The sequence below is a fragment of the Onychomys torridus genome, chromosome 1, assembly GCF_903995425.1.
Source record: "Onychomys torridus chromosome 1, mOncTor1.1, whole genome shotgun sequence".
Taxonomy (NCBI): Eukaryota; Metazoa; Chordata; class Mammalia; order Rodentia; family Cricetidae; genus Onychomys; species Onychomys torridus.
Window position 1 is genome coordinate 119,416,188 of NC_050443.1, and position 19,854 is coordinate 119,436,041.

General features: G+C 51.7%; 1 protein-coding gene across 1 annotated transcript in view; it reads left to right on the top strand.

Annotated features, from left to right (window-relative positions):
* The window catches only part of Muc2 (mucin 2, oligomeric mucus/gel-forming), a 20,963-nt gene extending 1,351 nt beyond the window's left edge, over nt 1-19,612 (top strand). Inside the window, exons 2-24 of the mRNA XM_036177774.1 lie at nt 104-251; nt 780-823; nt 1,273-1,497; nt 3,096-9,164; nt 9,759-10,037; nt 10,649-10,929; nt 11,250-11,424; nt 11,916-12,163; nt 12,773-12,956; nt 13,206-13,422; nt 14,156-14,334; nt 14,523-14,592; nt 14,727-14,824; nt 14,955-14,986; nt 16,188-16,365; nt 16,679-16,783; nt 16,982-17,022; nt 17,139-17,261; nt 17,523-17,621; nt 18,210-18,338; nt 18,503-18,542; nt 18,932-19,058; nt 19,316-19,612. Of these exons, the coding sequence (XP_036033667.1) occupies nt 104-251; nt 780-823; nt 1,273-1,497; nt 3,096-9,164; nt 9,759-10,037; nt 10,649-10,929; nt 11,250-11,424; nt 11,916-12,163; nt 12,773-12,956; nt 13,206-13,422; nt 14,156-14,334; nt 14,523-14,592; nt 14,727-14,824; nt 14,955-14,986; nt 16,188-16,365; nt 16,679-16,783; nt 16,982-17,022; nt 17,139-17,261; nt 17,523-17,621; nt 18,210-18,338; nt 18,503-18,542; nt 18,932-19,058; nt 19,316-19,538 (9,314 nt within the window). The 3' untranslated portion in view covers nt 19,539-19,612. The remainder of the gene's footprint in view (nt 1-103; nt 252-779; nt 824-1,272; nt 1,498-3,095; nt 9,165-9,758; nt 10,038-10,648; nt 10,930-11,249; nt 11,425-11,915; nt 12,164-12,772; nt 12,957-13,205; nt 13,423-14,155; nt 14,335-14,522; nt 14,593-14,726; nt 14,825-14,954; nt 14,987-16,187; nt 16,366-16,678; nt 16,784-16,981; nt 17,023-17,138; nt 17,262-17,522; nt 17,622-18,209; nt 18,339-18,502; nt 18,543-18,931; nt 19,059-19,315) is intronic.
* Nucleotides 19,613-19,854: the final 242 nt, after the last annotated feature.

The window sequence follows — 19,854 nt, forward strand, 5'->3', positions numbered from 1 at the left end:
CATCTCCAAGCAAAACACCAGATGGGATGGGGCTGATGAGGCAGGTCTGGTGGAGCAGGGGGTCCTCCGTCGTAGTCTGATCCCCATTTCCTATACCCACTAGGTTGCTACCCTCGGTGCCCTAAGGACAGGCCCATCTATGATGAGGACCTGAAGAGATGTGTGACTGAGGACAAGTGTGGTTGCTATATTGAGGATACTCGCTACCCACCCAATGCGTCTGTTCCCACTGATGACATCTGCATGTCTTGGTACTGAGCCTACATTGCACAGGGTCTGGGAAAGGTTGGCACGTACACACACACACACACACACACACACACACACACACACACACACACACACCATGTTCAGACACATGGAAATGGGAAATGTGGTCACTCCAGTCAGGTGCATATACACATGCAAGCACACATACATGGCTCATAGCCACACTCATGCATGCACAGCCTGTTCCATGTGCATACATACATGCACACAGCCACACCCAGTTGCACACCCAGCCACACTTGTACACATATCATAGGATACAGAGGTGCTGTCCTTAGGGGTATGGAGGCCTTTTGATCTCACCCCATCCTCTTGGCCCAGCTTTTTCTTAGCTTGCTTCACCTCCTCTGGCTGGCCATATTTAGAACCCAATGGGTGGGGTTTCTTTGTAGCTTGTGTTTGGGAAAGTACTCTGGGGCTTTGGGTCAGAGCACAGGGAGATGGGCATGTGGTGTCTGTGAGCAGGGAATGTATGGGGAGGATCTGTACCATCTATACTTGCTTTACAGTATATGCACCAACACCTCAGAAATCATCTGCCATATAGATGAAGGTAAGCTGCCCTCTGCTGGGGTCCTGGAGGTGGAGGGTTAGAGGTCCCAACCCAGGAAGCCTGTGGGCTGGGCTCTTCTTGTACCCATGGGACCTGGCCTCGGGTAGCGATTGGTTTCCTCCTGGGCTCTGTGTCTTGGTTGCCCAGGTCCTTTCCACCTCCAACTTGCTGAGCTGTGCAGCAAGCCTGAGGGGCCCACACTACACATCTTTGTTTCCTTTCCCTAATGGGAGTGGTACCCTATGGGGAATTTCTAGTGCATCTCTTGCCTGGGTTCTGGGCTCATCGCCTCATTGGGTTTCAATGAGGCTCCTTCTTCAAAGTGAGAGGTTCTGGGGGTGCAGTCCTGCTGGAATGTATCCCAGTCTTCCCTCACCTGTGATAAATTGGTGGAAACCTTGAAAGTCTGTGTTTCTTGTTGGGTTGATTTCCCCATACCCTCTGTGCAGGGAAGATTGTTAACCAGACCCAGGATGGTATCTTCTGCTACTGGGAGTTCTGCGGCCCCAATGGGACAGTGGAGAAACACTTCAATATTTGTGCCTCCTCCACGGCACCCCCATCCACCCTGACAAGCTTCACCACAATCTCCACTCCTACCCCCATCTCCACCACCACCACCACAACCACCATCACTGCCACTACTGCCACTGCTACACCCACGGCCACCGCCAGTACCCCCACGGCCACCGCCAGTACCATCACGGCCACCACCACAGTCACGATGACCACCACTAATGGTGAGACTTATTCTGGGGACTTTTGTCTTCTTGAGACTCCAGCAAGGATTCTTCTGGAAGCCAGAGCCAGGTCTGTGTATTCAGCCTCCATTCAGCAAACCAACTGGGAACTTAGGTGGCATTGACATTTCTCTGAACTCAGGACACTGGAGGATGTCCTTACATTGCTCTGCATTTGTTCTAGTTCACACCATATTTATGAGGAGTGAGCTATCAGGGGTATGACAGACACAGGGGAGAACACCTGTAATTTTGGGGACCTTTGATGGGCTTGGGGCTCAGCTGGTAAAGTGCTTGCTTCATAAGCATGAGAATGTGAGTTTGGGTGTTGGGGATTTAGCTCAGTGGTAGAGCGCGTGCTAGCTCTGGGTTCAATCCTCAGGTGAAAAAAACAAAAAACCAAAACAAAACATTGTGGGTTTGATCTCCAGAACCCTTGTAAAAATGTCAGGCGTGGGGATGCATATTTGTAATCCCACTGTTGGGGACATGGGGGTAGTAGTATTCTTGGGCGAGCCAGTATAACTTAATTGCCAAGACCAGGCCTAGGGAAGTAGATGGTATTCTTGAGGATGACACTGGATATTGTCCTCTGGTCTCTACACTCACATATACACATGTTCATGCACATCTGCAAACACATGTACACACACAAATGTGCACACACACAGATGCTCTCTCTCTCTCTCTCTCACACACACACACACACACACACACACACACACACACACACACAATGCAGACTAAGCATGCATACTTACAACCAGCACCTGGGAGGCAGAAGCAGGATGATTGCCATAAGTTTGAGGTCTATGGTCTATGTCAAGAGTTCTAGGCTGGCTAGGGCTGTATACCGAGACCATGCTTTAAAACAAACAAACAAACAAAAAAAACCAAAAAACAAAAAAAGACTTAAATTGTGCAATCACAGTTTAATCATTTTCCTTGATTTAAGTTCCATTAATAACTCTTAGTGACATTATAATACTTTTCCATGATAGGTAGGGCCAAGAAGAGAAAATCTTTCCAAATCTTTCCTGGGCTTCCTTCAGAAGCAGAAGTGAGGGCAGGCTGCACTTATCCACCTGTGGATTACAGGTGGATTTGCTCACTATATGTCAAGTCCATGGACACAGAGGAGGGACCTGGCCTGTGTGGATGACCATGTTCTTGGTCAGGAATAGACAAAGCCCCCTTCACATTCTTCCTTAGGGATGGCTCCCTTGTTGGTCTTTTTTTTTTTTTTTTTCCCTTTCTCACAACGTTGCTAAGGAAGGGATATTGAGGTGGGATTCTAAGACCAGGGTGTGTCTCACCTAGACATGGCCTTGAGTGGCTGGACCCTTCTCTCTGGGCTGAAGTCTTTCAGCTGCAAAAATGTGGATATGGTCTCTTCTGAACTCTGACCCTATAACTTGGTCCACTGGTGATGCTGGGGTGGGCAAGTGTATCTGTGGGGCTGCTGAGGAAGTCACTGAGGACTCAGTCACCTTAGCCTCTCTCATGGCTTACATGTAATTTTGCTTCCCTAGTACCATGCTGCTTCTGGTCTGACTGGATCAACAACAACCGTCCTAGTGATAGCGCTGATGGTGGTGAGCGAGAGACCTTCGACAGCGTCTGTAGTGCTCCTGAGGACATTGAATGCAGGTCAGCCACAGAGCCCAAACTCAGCTGGGAGGAGCTGGACCAGAAGGTACAGTGTAATGTCTCAGTTGGGTTCATTTGCCGTAACGAAGACCAGTATGGAAACGGAGACGGAGTATTTGGACAATGTTATGACTATGAGATACGAGTCTACTGTTGCGTGCCAATGGATATTTGTCCTACTTCAACTATCCCACCTGTGACTTCACCTAAAACTTCACCAACAACCTCACCTACCACTTTGCCAACAACCTCACCTACCTCTTCCCTAACCACCTCACCTACCTCTTCCCCACTGACTTCATCTACTACTTCACCAACAACCTCACCTATCACTTCAACAGTTTCACCAAGTACCTCAACTTCCACATCACCAACAAGCTTGCTGACCACTACATCAGTCATTTCACCAACCACCTCACCAACCACCTCACCAACCACTACACCAACCACTACACCAACCACCTCACCAACCACTACACCAACCACCTCACCAACCACTACATCAACCACCTCACCAACCACTTCACCAACCACTACACCAACCACCTCACCAACCACTACACCAACCACCTCACCAACCACCTCACCAACCACCTCACCAACCACTACACCAACCACTACACCAACCACTACACCAACCACCTCACCAACCACTACACCAACCACCTCACCAACCACCTCACCAACCACTACACCAACCACCTCACCAACCACCTCACCAACCACTACACCAACCACTACACCAACCACCTCACCAACCACTACACCAACCACCTCACCAACCACTACACCAACCACCTCACCAACCACCTCACCAACCACTACACCAACCACCTCACCAACCACCTCACCAACCACTACACCAACCACCTCACCAACCAGTACAACAACCACTACACCAACCACCTCACCAACCACTACAACCTCACCCACCACTTCACCAGGAACCTCAACCACCACATTACCAAGCACCTTGCCTACCACATCCACCACCACACAAGTGCCCACTCCATGCATTGATGATTGTAAGTGGACAGGCTGGAAGGATTCTGGCAAACCCAAACCAAATATAGAGAGTGGAGATTTTGAACTGATTGGAGATGCCTGCGAACCAGGCTGGATAGTAGCAAACATCTCCTGCAGAGCTGTGATGTATTCCAACAAACCCCTTGATCAGCTAGGACAGAAAGTGATTTGTGACAAAAATGTTGGGTTGGTGTGCAGAAATTCAGAACAGGAAATAGGAGGGTTCATACCAATGCGGGTGTGCCTCAACTATGAGATCAATGTTCAGTGCTGTAGTGTAGAATGTACAACAACCACACAAACTTCAACCATCACTACAGTGACTTCCATCCCAACATCTACCAGCACAGTGACTCCAACCCCAACTGCTACCACCACAGAGACACCTAGTCCAACCCCCACTACCACAGTGACTCCAACCCCAACACCTACCACCACAGAGACCTCAATTTCCACATCTACTACCACAGAGACCACAACACCAGCACCCCACACAAGCACCTCAACTCCAACAACTACCACCCCACAGACACCAATCAAAACAACAAGTACCACAGTGACTCCAACTCCAACAGCTACCACCACAGAAACCTCCACCTCAACATCTACCACCACACAGACACCAATCACAACCCCTACCACCACAGTGACTCCAACCCCAACTGCTACCACCACAGAGACCTCAACTGGAACATCTACCACCAAACAGACTACAACACCAGCACCCTCTCCAAGCACCTCCACTCCAACATCTACCACCACACAGACACCTAGTCCAACCCCCTCTACTACAGTGACTCCAACCCCGACACCAACCACCATGGAGACCTCAACTTCCATATCTACTGCCACAGAGACCACAACATCAACACCCCACACAAGTACCTCCACCTCAATATCTACCACAACACAGACCACAACACCAACTCCCTCCCCAAGCACCTCCACCTCAACATCTACCACAACACAGACACCAAAACCAACCCCAAGTACCACAGTGACTCCAACCCCAACAGCTACCACCACAGAGACCTCACCTGCAACACCCTCCCCAAGCACCTCCACTTCAACATCTACCACAACACAGACACCAATCACAACACCCACCACAACAATGACTCCAACCCCAACTACTACCACTACAGAGACCTCAACCGAAACATTTACCACCACACAGACCACAACACCAACAACCTCCCCAAGCACTGCCACTCCAACATCTACCACACAGACCACAATACCAACATCCCACACAAGCACCTCCACCTCAACATCTACCACCACAGAGACACCAATCACAACCCCCACCACATTAACTCCAACCCCAACTGCTACAACCACAGAGACCTCACCTGCAACACCCTCCCCAAGCACCTCCACCTCAACATCTACCACCACAGAGACACCAATCACAACCCCCACCACCACATTAACTCCAACCCCAACTGCTACAACCACAGAGACCTCAACTGCAACATCTACCACCAAACAGACCACAACACCAACACCCCACACAAGCATCTCCACCTCAACATCTACCACTACACAGACACCAAGACCAACCCCAAGTACCACAGTGACTCCAACCCCAACACCTACCACCACAGAGACCTCAACATCCACATCTACCACACAGACACCAACACCAACATCCTCCCCAAGCACCTCCACCTCAACATCTACTACCACACAGACACCAATCACAACGCCAAGTACCACAGTGACTCCAACACCAACAGCTACCACCACAGAGACCTCACCTGCAACACCCTCCCCAAGCACCTCCACCTCAACATCTACCACCACACAGACACCAAAACCAACCCCAAGTACCACAGTGACTCCAACCCCAATACCTACCACCACAGAGACCTCAACATCCACATCTACCACCACACAGACACCAACACCAACACCCTCCCCAAGCACCTCCACCTCAACATCTACCACAACACAGACACCAATCACAACTCCCACCACCACAGTGACTCCAACCCCAACTGTTACCACCACAGAGACCTCACCTGCAACACCCTCCCCAAGCACCTCCACCTCAACAACTACCACCACACAGACACCAATCACAACCCCCCCCACCACAGTGACTCCAACCCCAACTGTTACCACCACAGAGACCTCAACACCAACACCCTCCCCAAGCACCTCCACTTCAACATCTACCACCACACAGACCACAACACCAACACCCTCCCCAAGTACCTCCACTCCAACATCTACCACACAGACCACAACACCAACACCCCACACAAGCACCTCCACCTCAACAATTACCACCACAGAGACACCAATTACAACCCCCACCACAGTAACTCCAACCCCAACTGCTACAACCACAGAAACCTCAACTGCAACATCTACCACCACACAGACTACAACACCAGCACCCTCCTCAAGCATCTCCACCTCAACATCTACCACCACACAGACACCTAGTCCAACCCCCTCTATTACAGTGACTCCAACCCCAACACCAACCACCATGGAGACCTCTACTTCCACATCTACTGCCACAGAGACCACAACACCAACACCCTCCCCAAGCACCTCCACCTCAACATCTACCACCACACAGACACCAACACCAACACCCTCCCCAAGCACCTCCACCTCAACATCTACCACCAGCCAGACACCAAAACCAACCCCAAGTACCACAGTGACTCCAACCCCAACAGCTACCACCACAGAGACCTCACCTGCAACACCCTCCCCAAGCACCTCCACTTCAACATCTACTACAACACAGACACCAAGACCAACCCCAAGTACCACAGTGACTCCAACTCCACCACCTACCACCACAGAGACCTCACCTGCAACATCTACTACCACACAGACCACAACACCAACACCCCACACAAGCACCTCCACCTCAACATCTACTACCACACAGACACCAATCACAACCCCCACCACCACAGTGACTCCAACCCCAACTGTTGCCACCACAGAGACCTCAACACCAACACCCTCCCCAAGCACCTTCACTCCAACATCTACCACACAGACCACAACATCAACACCCCACACAAGCACCTCCACCTCAACAATTACCACCACAGAGACACCAATTACAACCCCCACCACCACAGTGACTCCAACCCCAACTGCTACCACCACAGAAACCTCAACTGCAACATCTACCACCACACAGACCACAACACCAGCACCCTCCTCAAGCACCTCCACCTCAACATCTACCACCACACAGACACCAATTACAACCCCCACCACCACAGTGACTCCAACCCCAACAGCTACCACCCCAGAGACCTCAACTGGAACATCTACCACCAAACAGACTACAACACCAGCACCCTCTCCAAGCACCTCCACTCCAACATCTACCACCACACAGACACCTAGTCCAACCCCCTCTACTACAGTGACTCCAACCCCGACACCAACCACCATGGAGACCTCAACTTCCACATCTACTGCCACAGAGACCACAACATCAACACCCCACACAAGTACCTCCACCTCAACATCTACTACCACACAGACACCAACACCAACACCCTCCCCAAGCACCTCCACCTCAACATCTACCACCAGCCAGACACCAAAACCAACCCCAAGTACCACAGTGACTCCAACCCCAACAGCTACCACCACAGAGACCTCACCTGCAACACCCTCCCCAAGCACCTCCACCTCAACATCTACCACAACACAGACACCAAAACCAACCCCAAGTACCACAGTGACTCCAACCCCAACAGCTACCACCACAGAGACCTCACCTGCAACACCCTCCCCAAGCACCTCCACCTCAACATCTACCACCAGCCAGACACCAAAACCAACCCCAAGTACCACAGTGACTCCAAGTCCAACACCTACCACCACAGAGACCTCAACATCCACATCTACCACCACACAGACCACAACACCAACACCCTCCCCAAGCACCTCCACCTCAACAACTACCACACAGACCACAACACCAACACCCTCCCCAAGTACTTCCACCTCAACAATTACCACCACAGAGACACCAAGTCAAACCCCAAGTACCACAGTGACTCCAAACCCAACAGCTACCACCACAGAGACCGCAACACCAACACCCTCCCCAAGCACCTCCACCTCAACTACCACCACAAAGACACCAATTACAACCCCCACCACCACAGTGACTCTAACCACAACTGCTACCACCACAGAGACCTCACCCACAACACCTACCTTCACACAGACACCAAGTCCAACCCCAAGAACCACAGTGACTCCAACCCCAACAGCTACCACCACAGAGACCTCAACCTCAACATCTCCCACCACAGAGACCACAACACCAACACCCCACACAAGCACCTCCACCTCAACATCTACCACCACACAGACCCCAAGCCCAACCCCCACTACCACAGTGCCTCCAACCCCAACTCCTACCATCACAGAGACACCAACTCCAGCCTCTACTACCACACCAATCCCACCCTCATCCTCTCCTATGACTCCTACCACTACCACACATTACACAACCCCAACAGCCACTGTCATAATCACAGAGACTCCAACCCCATCTCCCACCCCTTCAGAAACCCCAACCCCACCCTCTACCTCTACTGAAAGCACAACCCCAACATCTTCTACTAGCCAAACCCCAACCCCCAAACCCACCACAACCAAAGAGATCTCTACTTCCACAAACACAGTACCAACTCCAGGACCAACTTCTTCCAAACCTCCAACCAAGCCATCAACACCTGTGACCACTGTGTCCACTTCTCCCCCACCCTCGGAGTCCGTCACCCTTCTAAGCACCCCTGTAACTACCATAGCAACATCTAGCACAGCATCATCACCTGGAACAACATCACCGTTCATCACTTCATCCGTGGGCAGCACATCCTCTTCACCTCCAGTATCAACACCAGGACCGACCACACCTCCTGGTAAGCACACATGTGGAGCCACCCTTTCCCTCCTCTCTTAGGACAGCTTCCTTTGTCGGAAGCTTTGTGGTCACAAGATCCGAGCCTGGGGTCAGCATTTCTTGACCAGGGAGGCCAGCCACCTGGAAGGTTTGAGGCAGGTCAAGTGGGCCTTCTCTGTCCCCTGAGTCAGATCCCTGGGAGTAATGAATTGGCTGGAAACAAAGATCACTGTCTTTCTGTAGATAGGCTTTTCTCAGGCAGAGCTACTTCAGCATAAACTTTGTCACCCAACACTGATGGGACTCTATGGGGAAAGCTCTCCCAGGGAAGTCCTGGGCTGCATCAGGCCAGGGCTGGTGTAAGGCAGAGGGCCACTCTGTGTCTGGGCTTTGAAGGGTAGCTAGTCTGGCACTGTCAGGTGTCCAGTGTGCAGTGTGACAGTCACATAGTGTGCATGGTGATGTCAAATCCTGGTGAGTGGATAGAAGGCTTTGGCACTTCCCCGTGGCTTCTTGAGCCAGCTGTTCTCTCTCTGTGGTGGGCTTGCAGGTTGAGCTCTGCAGTATCTGAGATGGATGGTGCCATCGGTCCACAATGTAACTGTTCTTACAGGTGTGTCTACCTCCTCAAAGACCACAACAGTGCCAACTTCAACCACCACCAGACCACCCTCCATGTCCACCCCTACATCCCCCACTGTGCCAATATCTACCACAGAAACCGTCACCCAGACAAGGTTCTCATCAACCACACCAACTACTTTGGAGACTACCAGGACCTCGTCTTCAGGGACAGTCTCAGTCTCCCCAATCACCTCTCCCAGCACCAGCTGGACCAGCACTGCCACTGTGGTTATCTGCTGTGTTTTGAATGGAACATTCTATGGTCCAGGTATCCATGATGGTCATTTCTAATATTCACAAAGCTCAAGCTGGTCCCTGCTCTTTCCAGTGCGTAGAACCAGGGTCAGATCCCAACTTGGAGCTTCCTCAGGAAGCTGGATGCTGGTCATGGGTGGATGCTTTTGTGGTCAGCTTTACCTTGCTGGGAACATGAACCAGAAGTTAGGGCTCTTCCAAGGTCAGGAGAACAAGTAGGGGTGGTCTTAGTCTGTTTTCTGTTATAACAAAATACTTGAGGCCAGGTGATTTATAAATAATGGAAGGTCATTCAGCTGACAGTTTTGGAGTTAGGAAGTACAGGAACATGGCACTGGCACCTGATAAGTTCCTCATTCTGCATCAAAACATGATGCAGGTATCAGGTGGTGAGGTGGCACAAATGTGCCAGCTCTGGTCTCTCTTCCTCTTCTTGTAATGCTACTAATGTCATGCTAGGGGGCTCACCATTATATCTCATTTAAACCTGGTCATCTCCCCTAAGGACCCTCCCCCAGTACAGTAAGCCCCTCCCCATGACCTCCATGGAGTCTATCAGTATGTTCTAGTGTCCAGCTATGCCTTTGGATGGTGTAAAGACTATATCCTTCTCTTCCCTTTTAGGTGAACTTGTCTACAACAATACCCTTGGGGACACTTGCTATTATGTGAACTGCTCTTTGGACTGCGAAATCCAGTTCTTCAATTGGTCCTGTCCATCTACTCCCTCAACGTCCACACCCTCAACACCAACATCCCCTCTGATGACCACACCTTCTACACCATCTACCACATCTTCAAAGTCGACACCCTCCACGCCAAAATCCACATCATCCAAGTCAACAACCAGCACTCCAACCACAACCCGCAGATATGAGTGCCAAGACTTTGATCCTCCTAGACAGGTCAGTGGGCAGTATGTGGCTTGTTACCCTGGCACTGAATAGGTCTACATCCAGGCACCCACCATCTGAATGACACACTTCTTCATTGTTCAAGATGCCCGTATTCCCACACCCTGCACCTTTTCCAGTAGAACTGATGCTTCCTCAAACATCATGGGCACAGGGTCTGCTGGCCCTCTCTCTTTTCACCATATCCTGCCTTTCTTGTTCTTATCCTAGCTTCCCTCAGCTCCATCCCTGAGTGGGTCTTATCCTCCTGTGTGGACTGGGGGAGCTAAGCTAGGCTGCCTGCTGACTGTTCCACACCCTCCATCCTGCAGGTGAATGAGACCTGGTGGCTGTGTAACTGTACCATGGCCATTTGCAAGTATGACAACGTAGTAGAGATTGTGGAAAAGAAGTGCGATCCCCCACCCATGCCCACCTGTTCCAACGGCCTCAAGCCCGTGCGTGTCGTTGATCCTGATGGCTGCTGCTGGCACTGGGAGTGTGACTGTAAGGCCCTTAGCTGTCTGGGGATGCACCTGCCAGGGCCCTTTCTTCTTTAGTGCCAGTGGCTGCAGGGCCAGCCTCTGGGAACAGATCTTGATTGCTAAGTGCCTGCTGTAGGCTGTGCACACAGTCTTAGGGACTTCTCAATACCCTTTATGTCTCCCTGGGTTGGAGCATGGGTAGGTAGAAAGAAGCTTTGACTGGTGGGGCAGAGACACCTTTCTGAGCAAGGATGCCTCTGAGGTTAGGAATGACCTTCTGGCTTTAAAGTAAGGTCTCGCCCTGCAGAAGAAGGGGTGTCTCTAGACCAACTGGGAAGATGTTTTAGAAGATCTGCTCCAACTTGGATGGCCCCAAGTGGCTCAACCTAGGGACCAGGTTTTTCAGATTCCTTTAGTTACTGCTGGCTTTTCAGCCTATCCCTTGAATCCTGACCGTGATTTGATCCCAGTGGTTCCGCTTGGTGACATCAACTTACAGACCTTCTTCCACAGGCTACTGTACCGGCTGGGGAGACCCGCACTTTGTCACCTTTGATGGGCTCTACTACAGCTACCAGGGTAACTGTACCTACGTGCTGGTGGAGGAGATTGTCTCTAACGTGGACAACTTTGGGGTCTATATTGACAACTACCACTGTGATGTCAATGACCAAGTGTCCTGCCCCCGCACACTAATTGTGCGCCATGAGACCCAGGAAGTGCAAATCAAGACTGTGCACATGATGCCCATTGAGGTGCAGGTATGTGGCTGGGGCTGGCTGGGCATCCACAGCGTGTCTGTCATGGCCTTATACTGTAGGCCCCAGGCAACAGAGGACTAAGCTGCAGGTCCATTGGACCAGTCTGAGCCATGGCACACATAGGGCCTCCTTAGTGTCATGTCAGCCCTTCTCACAGGCTCTCTAAGTGAGCACAGACACTCCCTCTCTGAGGATAGGTGAACAGGAAGTGACTGTGTCTAGCTGAGTCTTCTCTATCCTCTGGGGTCATTGGTGATGTTGACTGAAACATCTGAGGAGCCTTGACCCTTTCATGGAGCCTCAAAGTCTCTGGGAAGAGCCTTCTTTGGCTTCTCCTGGGATGAGCTGGGACAAAGGTCTGCCCCAGTATGTAGAAAGGAAGCAAGAAGGGAAGAGAAAGAGGTGAGGAACAGGAAAATCTCCTCTTTTAGATAGGGGTAGAGATATCCCAGGTGCTATCCCAAGGTGCAACTTGGCATTCTTGATCAGCTGTATGGCTTCCAGAGAGGAAAATGGTGGGACAGGACAGAGCAGGGCAAGCCTCTGGCAGGTGGCAGGCTCTTTCTCCTGTCTCCGAGGCCCTCCCTGACTTGGACATGTTGACTACAGGTGCAGGTGAACAAGCAGGTAGTGGCCCTGCCCTACAAGAAGTATGGGCTGCAGGTATATGAATCTGGCATCAACTTTATGGTGGACATCCCCAGGCTGGGTGCCCAGATCTCCTACAATGGTCTGTCTTTCTCCATCCGGCTGCCCTACCAAAAGTTTGGTAACAACACAAAGGGCCAGTGTGGTGAGTCCCCCAGCAGCTTTCCTTGGAGGGCAAGACTGGGTGTGAGCCTAGCTGTGGGTTCTCTGCTCCTCTGTGGATGGGTGCTGTGGCATTGTCCCTGTGAGAAGCCAGCAGATGTTAGCTTGGCTTTGACTTTTCCCTCTTGCCTGACCAGTGGGACACAGGGAACCTGGACCAGAGAAGGAGAGGTGCCAGGGTCTGATAGTGTGGTTTTGGTGCTGGCTCAATGGGTGGCTCCTCTGTCTACAGGTACCTGCACCAACAATACTGCAGATGACTGTATCCTACCCAGTGGGGAGATCATCTCCGACTGTGAAGTTGCTGCTGACCAGTGGTTGGTGATTGACCCCTCCAAGCCACACTGTCCTCACAATGACTTCACCACCAAGCGCCCAGCCATCACGACACCAGGGCTCTTGCCCAAGAACTGCACTGCGTCTCCTATTTGCCAGCTCATCAAGGACAGGTGACTTGTGGGAAGTGGAGGCAAGAGGGTCAGGGCAAGCCTAGGCTACTGAGATCCTGTCTCAAAAAAAAAATGCAGGCTCTAAAGAGGTCTCGTCTTTCTATTGTCTCTCAAGTAGGCAGAGCAACCCAAGCAGGTCCTGTGTGGACCTGGAAGAGCTGGGGTTATCACTGTGGATGGGTGTCGGGTCACAGGGGGCCCCAGGACTTGGCTTCTGTTTTCCAAGGCCCTAGCCATCTTCCCTGACATCCCCCACCCCAGCACTTTTCTTTGCTCTTAGACATCTTTCACCTCATGGCCAGCTGCAGGCTCAGGTGAGCTGGAGACCCTGGGTAGATCAACTGACCAGAGGACATTAGCATGTCAGGGAGGCAGGTCTGAGCTTGGACACAGGTCAGGAACTCCTAAATCTGATAGCCACAGGAGGATGTTCCCTGTCCCTGGGAGGTGTTTGAAGTCAAAGCTGGGTGATTCTTTGCCAGGATTGTTGGAAGGGGGCATCTTGACAACCAGTGACCTTTTAGGTGTGCAGAGTATGTCTCTACATGCTGACAGCACATGCATCTGTCCTTCCTTTCCTAGAAGCCAGGGCTTTCTGTCTTCTGCTGCTGGAGCCATGGTGCCTCTTGGGCAGGTGCCTCTCAGCAGACTCCAGTAGGGAAAAGGGAGGCCGGGGAAGCATGTGAAGAGGCCAGGGTGCTGACCAGAGTGTGACCCATCTCTCCCTGCATAGCCTGTTTTCCGAGTGCCACCCCTTTGTGCCCCCCAAGCACTACTATGAAGCCTGCCTGTTTGACAGCTGCTTTGTGCCTGGCTCTGGTATGGAGTGTGCCAGTGTACAGGCCTACGCAGCCCTCTGTGCCAAGGAAGGTACCTGCATCGATTGGCGGAACCATACCCAGGGGGCATGCTGTAAGTACCACTCATCTCTCTCCATGTGCTGCCCTGTGCTGGGGATCTGTGGGTCGGCAAGGGAACTGGGCAGCTCCCCATCCTCCGCATGGTCCTGTGTGGGAAGGGCTGGGTAGCTCTGTCACTGCAGGGAGGGGCAAACTTCTCTCTCTGGATATGACCTTCCTGATCCTTGCGCCCCTCTGCAGCCGTGGAGTGTCCATCTCACAGGGTGTACCAGGCCTGTGCCCCTGCAGAAGAACCCACTTGCCAGTCCAGGTATGCTGCCTGAAGATGCCTGCTGGTTCCCTAGTCCAGCTCATGCAGTCCTGTCAGCCTTAGCCCCGCCCCCGAGCTGAGCCCCAACCTATGTCACCCTTTGTACCTTCTAAGCCTGTGTCTTGCCATTCCAGCTCCTCCCAGAATGCCACAGTCTTGGTGGAAGGCTGCTTCTGTCCTGAAGGCACCACCAAGTTTGCCCCTGGCTATGACGTCTGTGTGAAGACTTGTGGTATGTCTCTTACCTCTACTGCCTCCCTCCTGTTTCCTCTGTGTCTACAGAGGCAGGGGCAGGAAGTGCATCCCAGTTCCCTATAATGTCATGACAGTGTTAACAGAGTTTGTTTCCTCTCTCTTCCTAGGCTGTGTGGGACCCGACTATGTCCCCAGAGAGGTAAGTTCTCCAGTGTGCTGGGGTAATTCTCCCTAAAATCCTGAGCTCTGGGGAATGAGTGGGGTGAAGTGATATGACAGACTGGGGGTCCAAAGACTGAGTCATGAGCCATCATGAGATTCACCCACTCGTCCATCTGCCCATTGGTACATCTGTCCATCAGTCCATTACCTTAAGCTGTCTGTCACCCATTTAACCATCTGCTATTGTCCATTTATCCACCCACCCATCTATCCACTCACCTATCCATTATCTATCCAACCACCCATCAATATATCCAATACCTATCCATGATCCTTTCATCTATCCGAACTATCCATCTGTATATCCATCTATTAGCCATCCATGTAAACACCCACCCATCATTCATCTCTCTTTCATCCCATCCATCATCCATTTGTTATCCATCCAGGCATCTATCCATCCATTCATCCATCCATCCATCCATCCAACCATCATCCACCTATCCATATTCATTAGCTTATCCTTCATTCATCCATCCATCCTCCACTCATTCATTTATTCATCATTCACTTACCTATTCCACATCCATCAATCTATCCAACCACCCATCCATATGAACCATTCATCCTCCATCTATCCATCTGCTGTCTATCCATTCAACCACCCATCTATCATCTATCTATCTTTCATTCATTCATCTACTTACCCACCCTCAATCTATTCATCAACCACCCATTCATCCTTCTATCCATTATCCACCAATCCAAAAACCTACCCATCACCCATCCATCCTTTACCCAAGCACCCACTCATCTATCAACTATCTATCCATCTACCAATCCAACTACCTACATACTATTCATCCATTCAACCAACCACCAACCCATCATCCATCCATTCATCTTTCCAGTCATCAACTCATCCATCAGGCCATCCATTCATCTATCCACCCATCCACTCACCAGTCATATACTCTGACTAAATGTGAGATATGTGTGGTGTGTCTGTTGCACACCAGGAGGATATTGGTAGGTGCTGGTGAGCAAGTCACGTCTGTGTGATATCAGTGACCTTGAATGAACAAGTGCTGGCCTGTCCCTAAAGGGATGGTGAGGGATACGGCTTTCTCACTTGATCCCTCATCTGGCTACCTGGTCTAGCTCTTTTCTCCCCGGTTGACCATGGAAGCGCCATAGTAGGGCTCGCCTAGTGTTAATCTGATCTTTCCCCTTTGCAGTTTGGAGAGCACTTTGAGTTTGACTGCAAGGACTGTGTTTGCCTAGAGGGTGGAAGTGGCATTGTCTGCCAGGCCAAGAAATGTGCTGGGGAGACCCAGACCACATGCGAGGAGGATGGCACCTACCTTGTCGAGGAGGTCAACCCAGATGACAAGTGCTGCAACATTACTTCATGCAGTAAGGACACCCCTGGGAATGGGGGCCATTCTCAGACCACTGGGGCCATGTCCTGCTGGGGCTCCTAGTGTAACCGAGCTTGCCTGCTGTAGGTGAGGCCTTCTGCTATTTCCTCACTGGTGAGCTCAGGTTACACTCACTTGAGAGGGCAGTGGTAGTGGCTGTTGGATCCGACCAGGAGCCCCTGCTCCAAAGTACTTCAAGTACTGGTCTTGGTGGGCTCCACGGGGGCCTGGATCCATGCTCTGCAGTGGGAGGTGGTGCTCTGCCTGTGTGATCCGTCCTGGTCACCACACTCTTGCTCTGCCTTCAGAGTGTGACACCAAATTGTGCAAAGCAGAACCCCCCTCATGCTTGCTGGGATTCGAAGCGAAGAGCCAGCATGTGCCTGGAAAATGCTGTCCAGTTTACTCCTGTGGTAAGTCAGGCCAGCCGGTCAAGAGAAGGCCACAGGCAGGGCAGGCTGTGAACAAGGGGTCAGTGGAGGGAGCATGCTTGCTCCTTGTGCTTCTTTATCATGGCTTTGGCTGTGTATCCACCCAGACCTAAGCCTACTTAGATGTGTGTGGGAGGCTAAGGATGGCCTCTGATGGATTTTCCCACTCTTTCTTCCAAGAACCCAAGGGTGTGTGTGTGCACCAGAACGCTGAATACCAGGTGAGTGCTGAACTGGGAGGGCACAGGGGGTGTTGGTGGCATTGTCTGTCTCCTGACAATGGAGATGCATGGGTGATGGTGTGTGCGGCTCCCTTACTTCTGCCCTGCTCCTACAGCCTGGATCTCCAGTGCATTCCACCAAGTGCCAGGACTGTGTATGCACCAACACCATGGACAACGACACTCAGGTCAACATCATCTCCTGTACCCATGTGCCCTGCAACATCTCCTGCAGCTCCGTAAGTGCGGCTCCTCCCTTCTCTCCCTCTTCCTGCCTCAGTTTACCCTCTTCCTGTCTTCTAAGAGGCCATGGTTCCATGTTCATTTCCATGATTTGCCTTCAATTTTTAAAAAAACTTCCTTGCCAAATTGTGCCTCCTACCATAGTACTTGCTCCATGTGTAGCCTCCCCACAGGTGAGGTATTCCAGTGATCCCAGGACCTGGTTGGTTGCAAGGACAAGTCTTTGATCTCAACCTTGTCCTCTCCTGTGTCCACAGGGTTTTGAACTTGTGGAGGTCCCTGGGGAGTGCTGCAGGAAGTGCCAGCAGACCCACTGCATCATGGAGGGGCCCAACCAGCAGTACCTCATCCTGAAGGTGTGTGTTCACAGGCAATGGGCAGCGCTCCAGGCTCTCCCCATGAGCCTGTCAGCCACTGGCCTTGAGTCATCCCGGGTCCCACATATCTTGGTATGAGTGACCATATTTGGGTGGCTAAAAACAGCATGTATGGCTGTTCCACTTCTGAAGCTCTGAAGTCCAGGATTAAGGCTGGCAGAAGCTATGAGGAGTCCTTCCTGCCTCCTCTTCTTTGGGCTCCAGGTGATACTGTTTGCATCATCTCTGAGTTGGTCTCCATGCAGCAGCCTCCCTTCTATCTGAGCCTATGTCTCCTCTTGTGTCTCTTTCAAGATTCTTTCCAGATTCTTTCCTTGAGATTTTCAAAGACCTTTTCCCTGTTCTGAGTTACTTCCTAGTTCACAGGCTAGGCTTAGGTTGGAGATTTTTGTGTTTTGTAACCACAAGCACATAAGTTTCTGTCTCCAAGACTCTCTTATGGGTGTCACTTGCCCAGTGACTCTGGACCTAAGGGCCAGCCTCCTGTTTGTGAAGCTGTACGTCTTCCTGGGCTGGCCTCTGGAGGGGCACTCACTTAACCCCATTCTAACTGTGTTGTGTCCGCAGCCTGGGGACATAGAGAAAAACCCCAATGACAAGTGTACCTTCTTCAGCTGCTTAAAAATCAACAACCAGCTCATCTCCTCTGTCTCCAACATCACCTGCCCAGACTTCAACCCCAGTGATTGTGTTCCGGTGAGTGGGACCCCTATGGCACTGGCCATGTGTGCCCTGCCTGATGCACCAGCTGCCTGGTTTCCGGGAGGCTTGTTCCCTACCCTCCTATAGGACAGCTCTTATGCACCCCACTCACCTGCTGGGGATACTCTGGGCTTCCTCTCATTCCTCTTTTCCTTCAGGGCTCCATCACATACATGCCTAATGGCTGCTGTCAGACATGTGAGTACAGCTGGAGATGGGTAGGGTGGTGGACGGGCTTTACCAGAACCTTGGGCAGGAAGATGCAAGGGCAGAGTGCTTCAGGACTCCTGTTCCTGCTGTGTCTCCTTTGCTTGTGTGGATGGATAGGAATCTGAGTCCCCTTCCAGGAAGGGGCTGGGTGGAACCCAGCTGCAAGCTGGTGCTCATTTCCTGAACGAGTAGTGAGCCTGGGAGTTAAGGACTAGCCATGCTTGGACAAAGGAGAGGAAACAGTACAATTGAGGGAGAGAGAGGGAGAGGGGGAGGGAAGGAGAGGAGGAGGAGGAAGAGGAGGGAGGGAGAACGGAGGGAGGGAGGGAGGGAGAGAGAGTCTTGACCACCCCCTACACTTGCATCTCCTTCCACAGGCATCCCTAAAAACCATACTACGGCCCCTTGCTCTGTCACCCCTGTCATGAAGGAGATTTCCCACAATGGCTGCACCAAGAATATCTCCATGAACTACTGTTCCGGTGCCTGCGGGACCTTTGCCATGTGAGTCCCAGGCTGCAAGTGTGAGACGGAAGGGTGGAGGAGCTCAAGGACAGAAGCGGCCTTCCACTTCTGGAATTCTGGGAGGAGCTGGAATGGCAAGGCACAGGCTCAGAAGGAAGGGGTGACAGGTTGGGGCTCAGCTCGGGGGCGGGGCTAAAGCTGACAGCACTGCATGAGCCGGACTAGGGAACCAGTGAGGGAGGCTGCTGATGCTGTTGCCAGGGAGCTGGCACTCATTCTGCCCTTCATGTCCCCAGGTACTCTGCCCAGGTCCAGGATCTGGATCACAAGTGTTCTTGCTGCAAGGAGGAAAGGACCAGCCAGCGCCAGGTGACCCTGGAATGTCCAGACGGCAGTGAGCTGAGCCATACCTACACACACATTGAGAGCTGTCTGTGCCAGGACACCGTCTGTATGCTCCCACAGGCCCAGCAAGTCCGAGTGCGGCGTTCCAGTCCCCGATTTCTGGGAAGGAAGTGAATGGGTTCTACTGTACACGCCCCTTCCCATCTTGTACCATCCTGCTGACTCTTCGAGCTTCCTCCTCCTCTTCTAGCTTGGCTTCTTCTCTGCAGATATTTATTTTCAGAGTTTCTGTTCCATTCTTTGCTTTCTGGTAATAAACTCAGGCATAGCCACTCTGGTCTTGTGGTTTAAGTTGGTTCTGCAAAGGTCTGAGCTGGCCACTATGTGGATGGCTTCTGGGAATTGGGTGGGGCTCGATGGTTTGGAGAGGGTTCCTTAGGGACCCCTGGGGTCCAGTTGCTGGTTTTTGCACACCAGACACAATGTGACC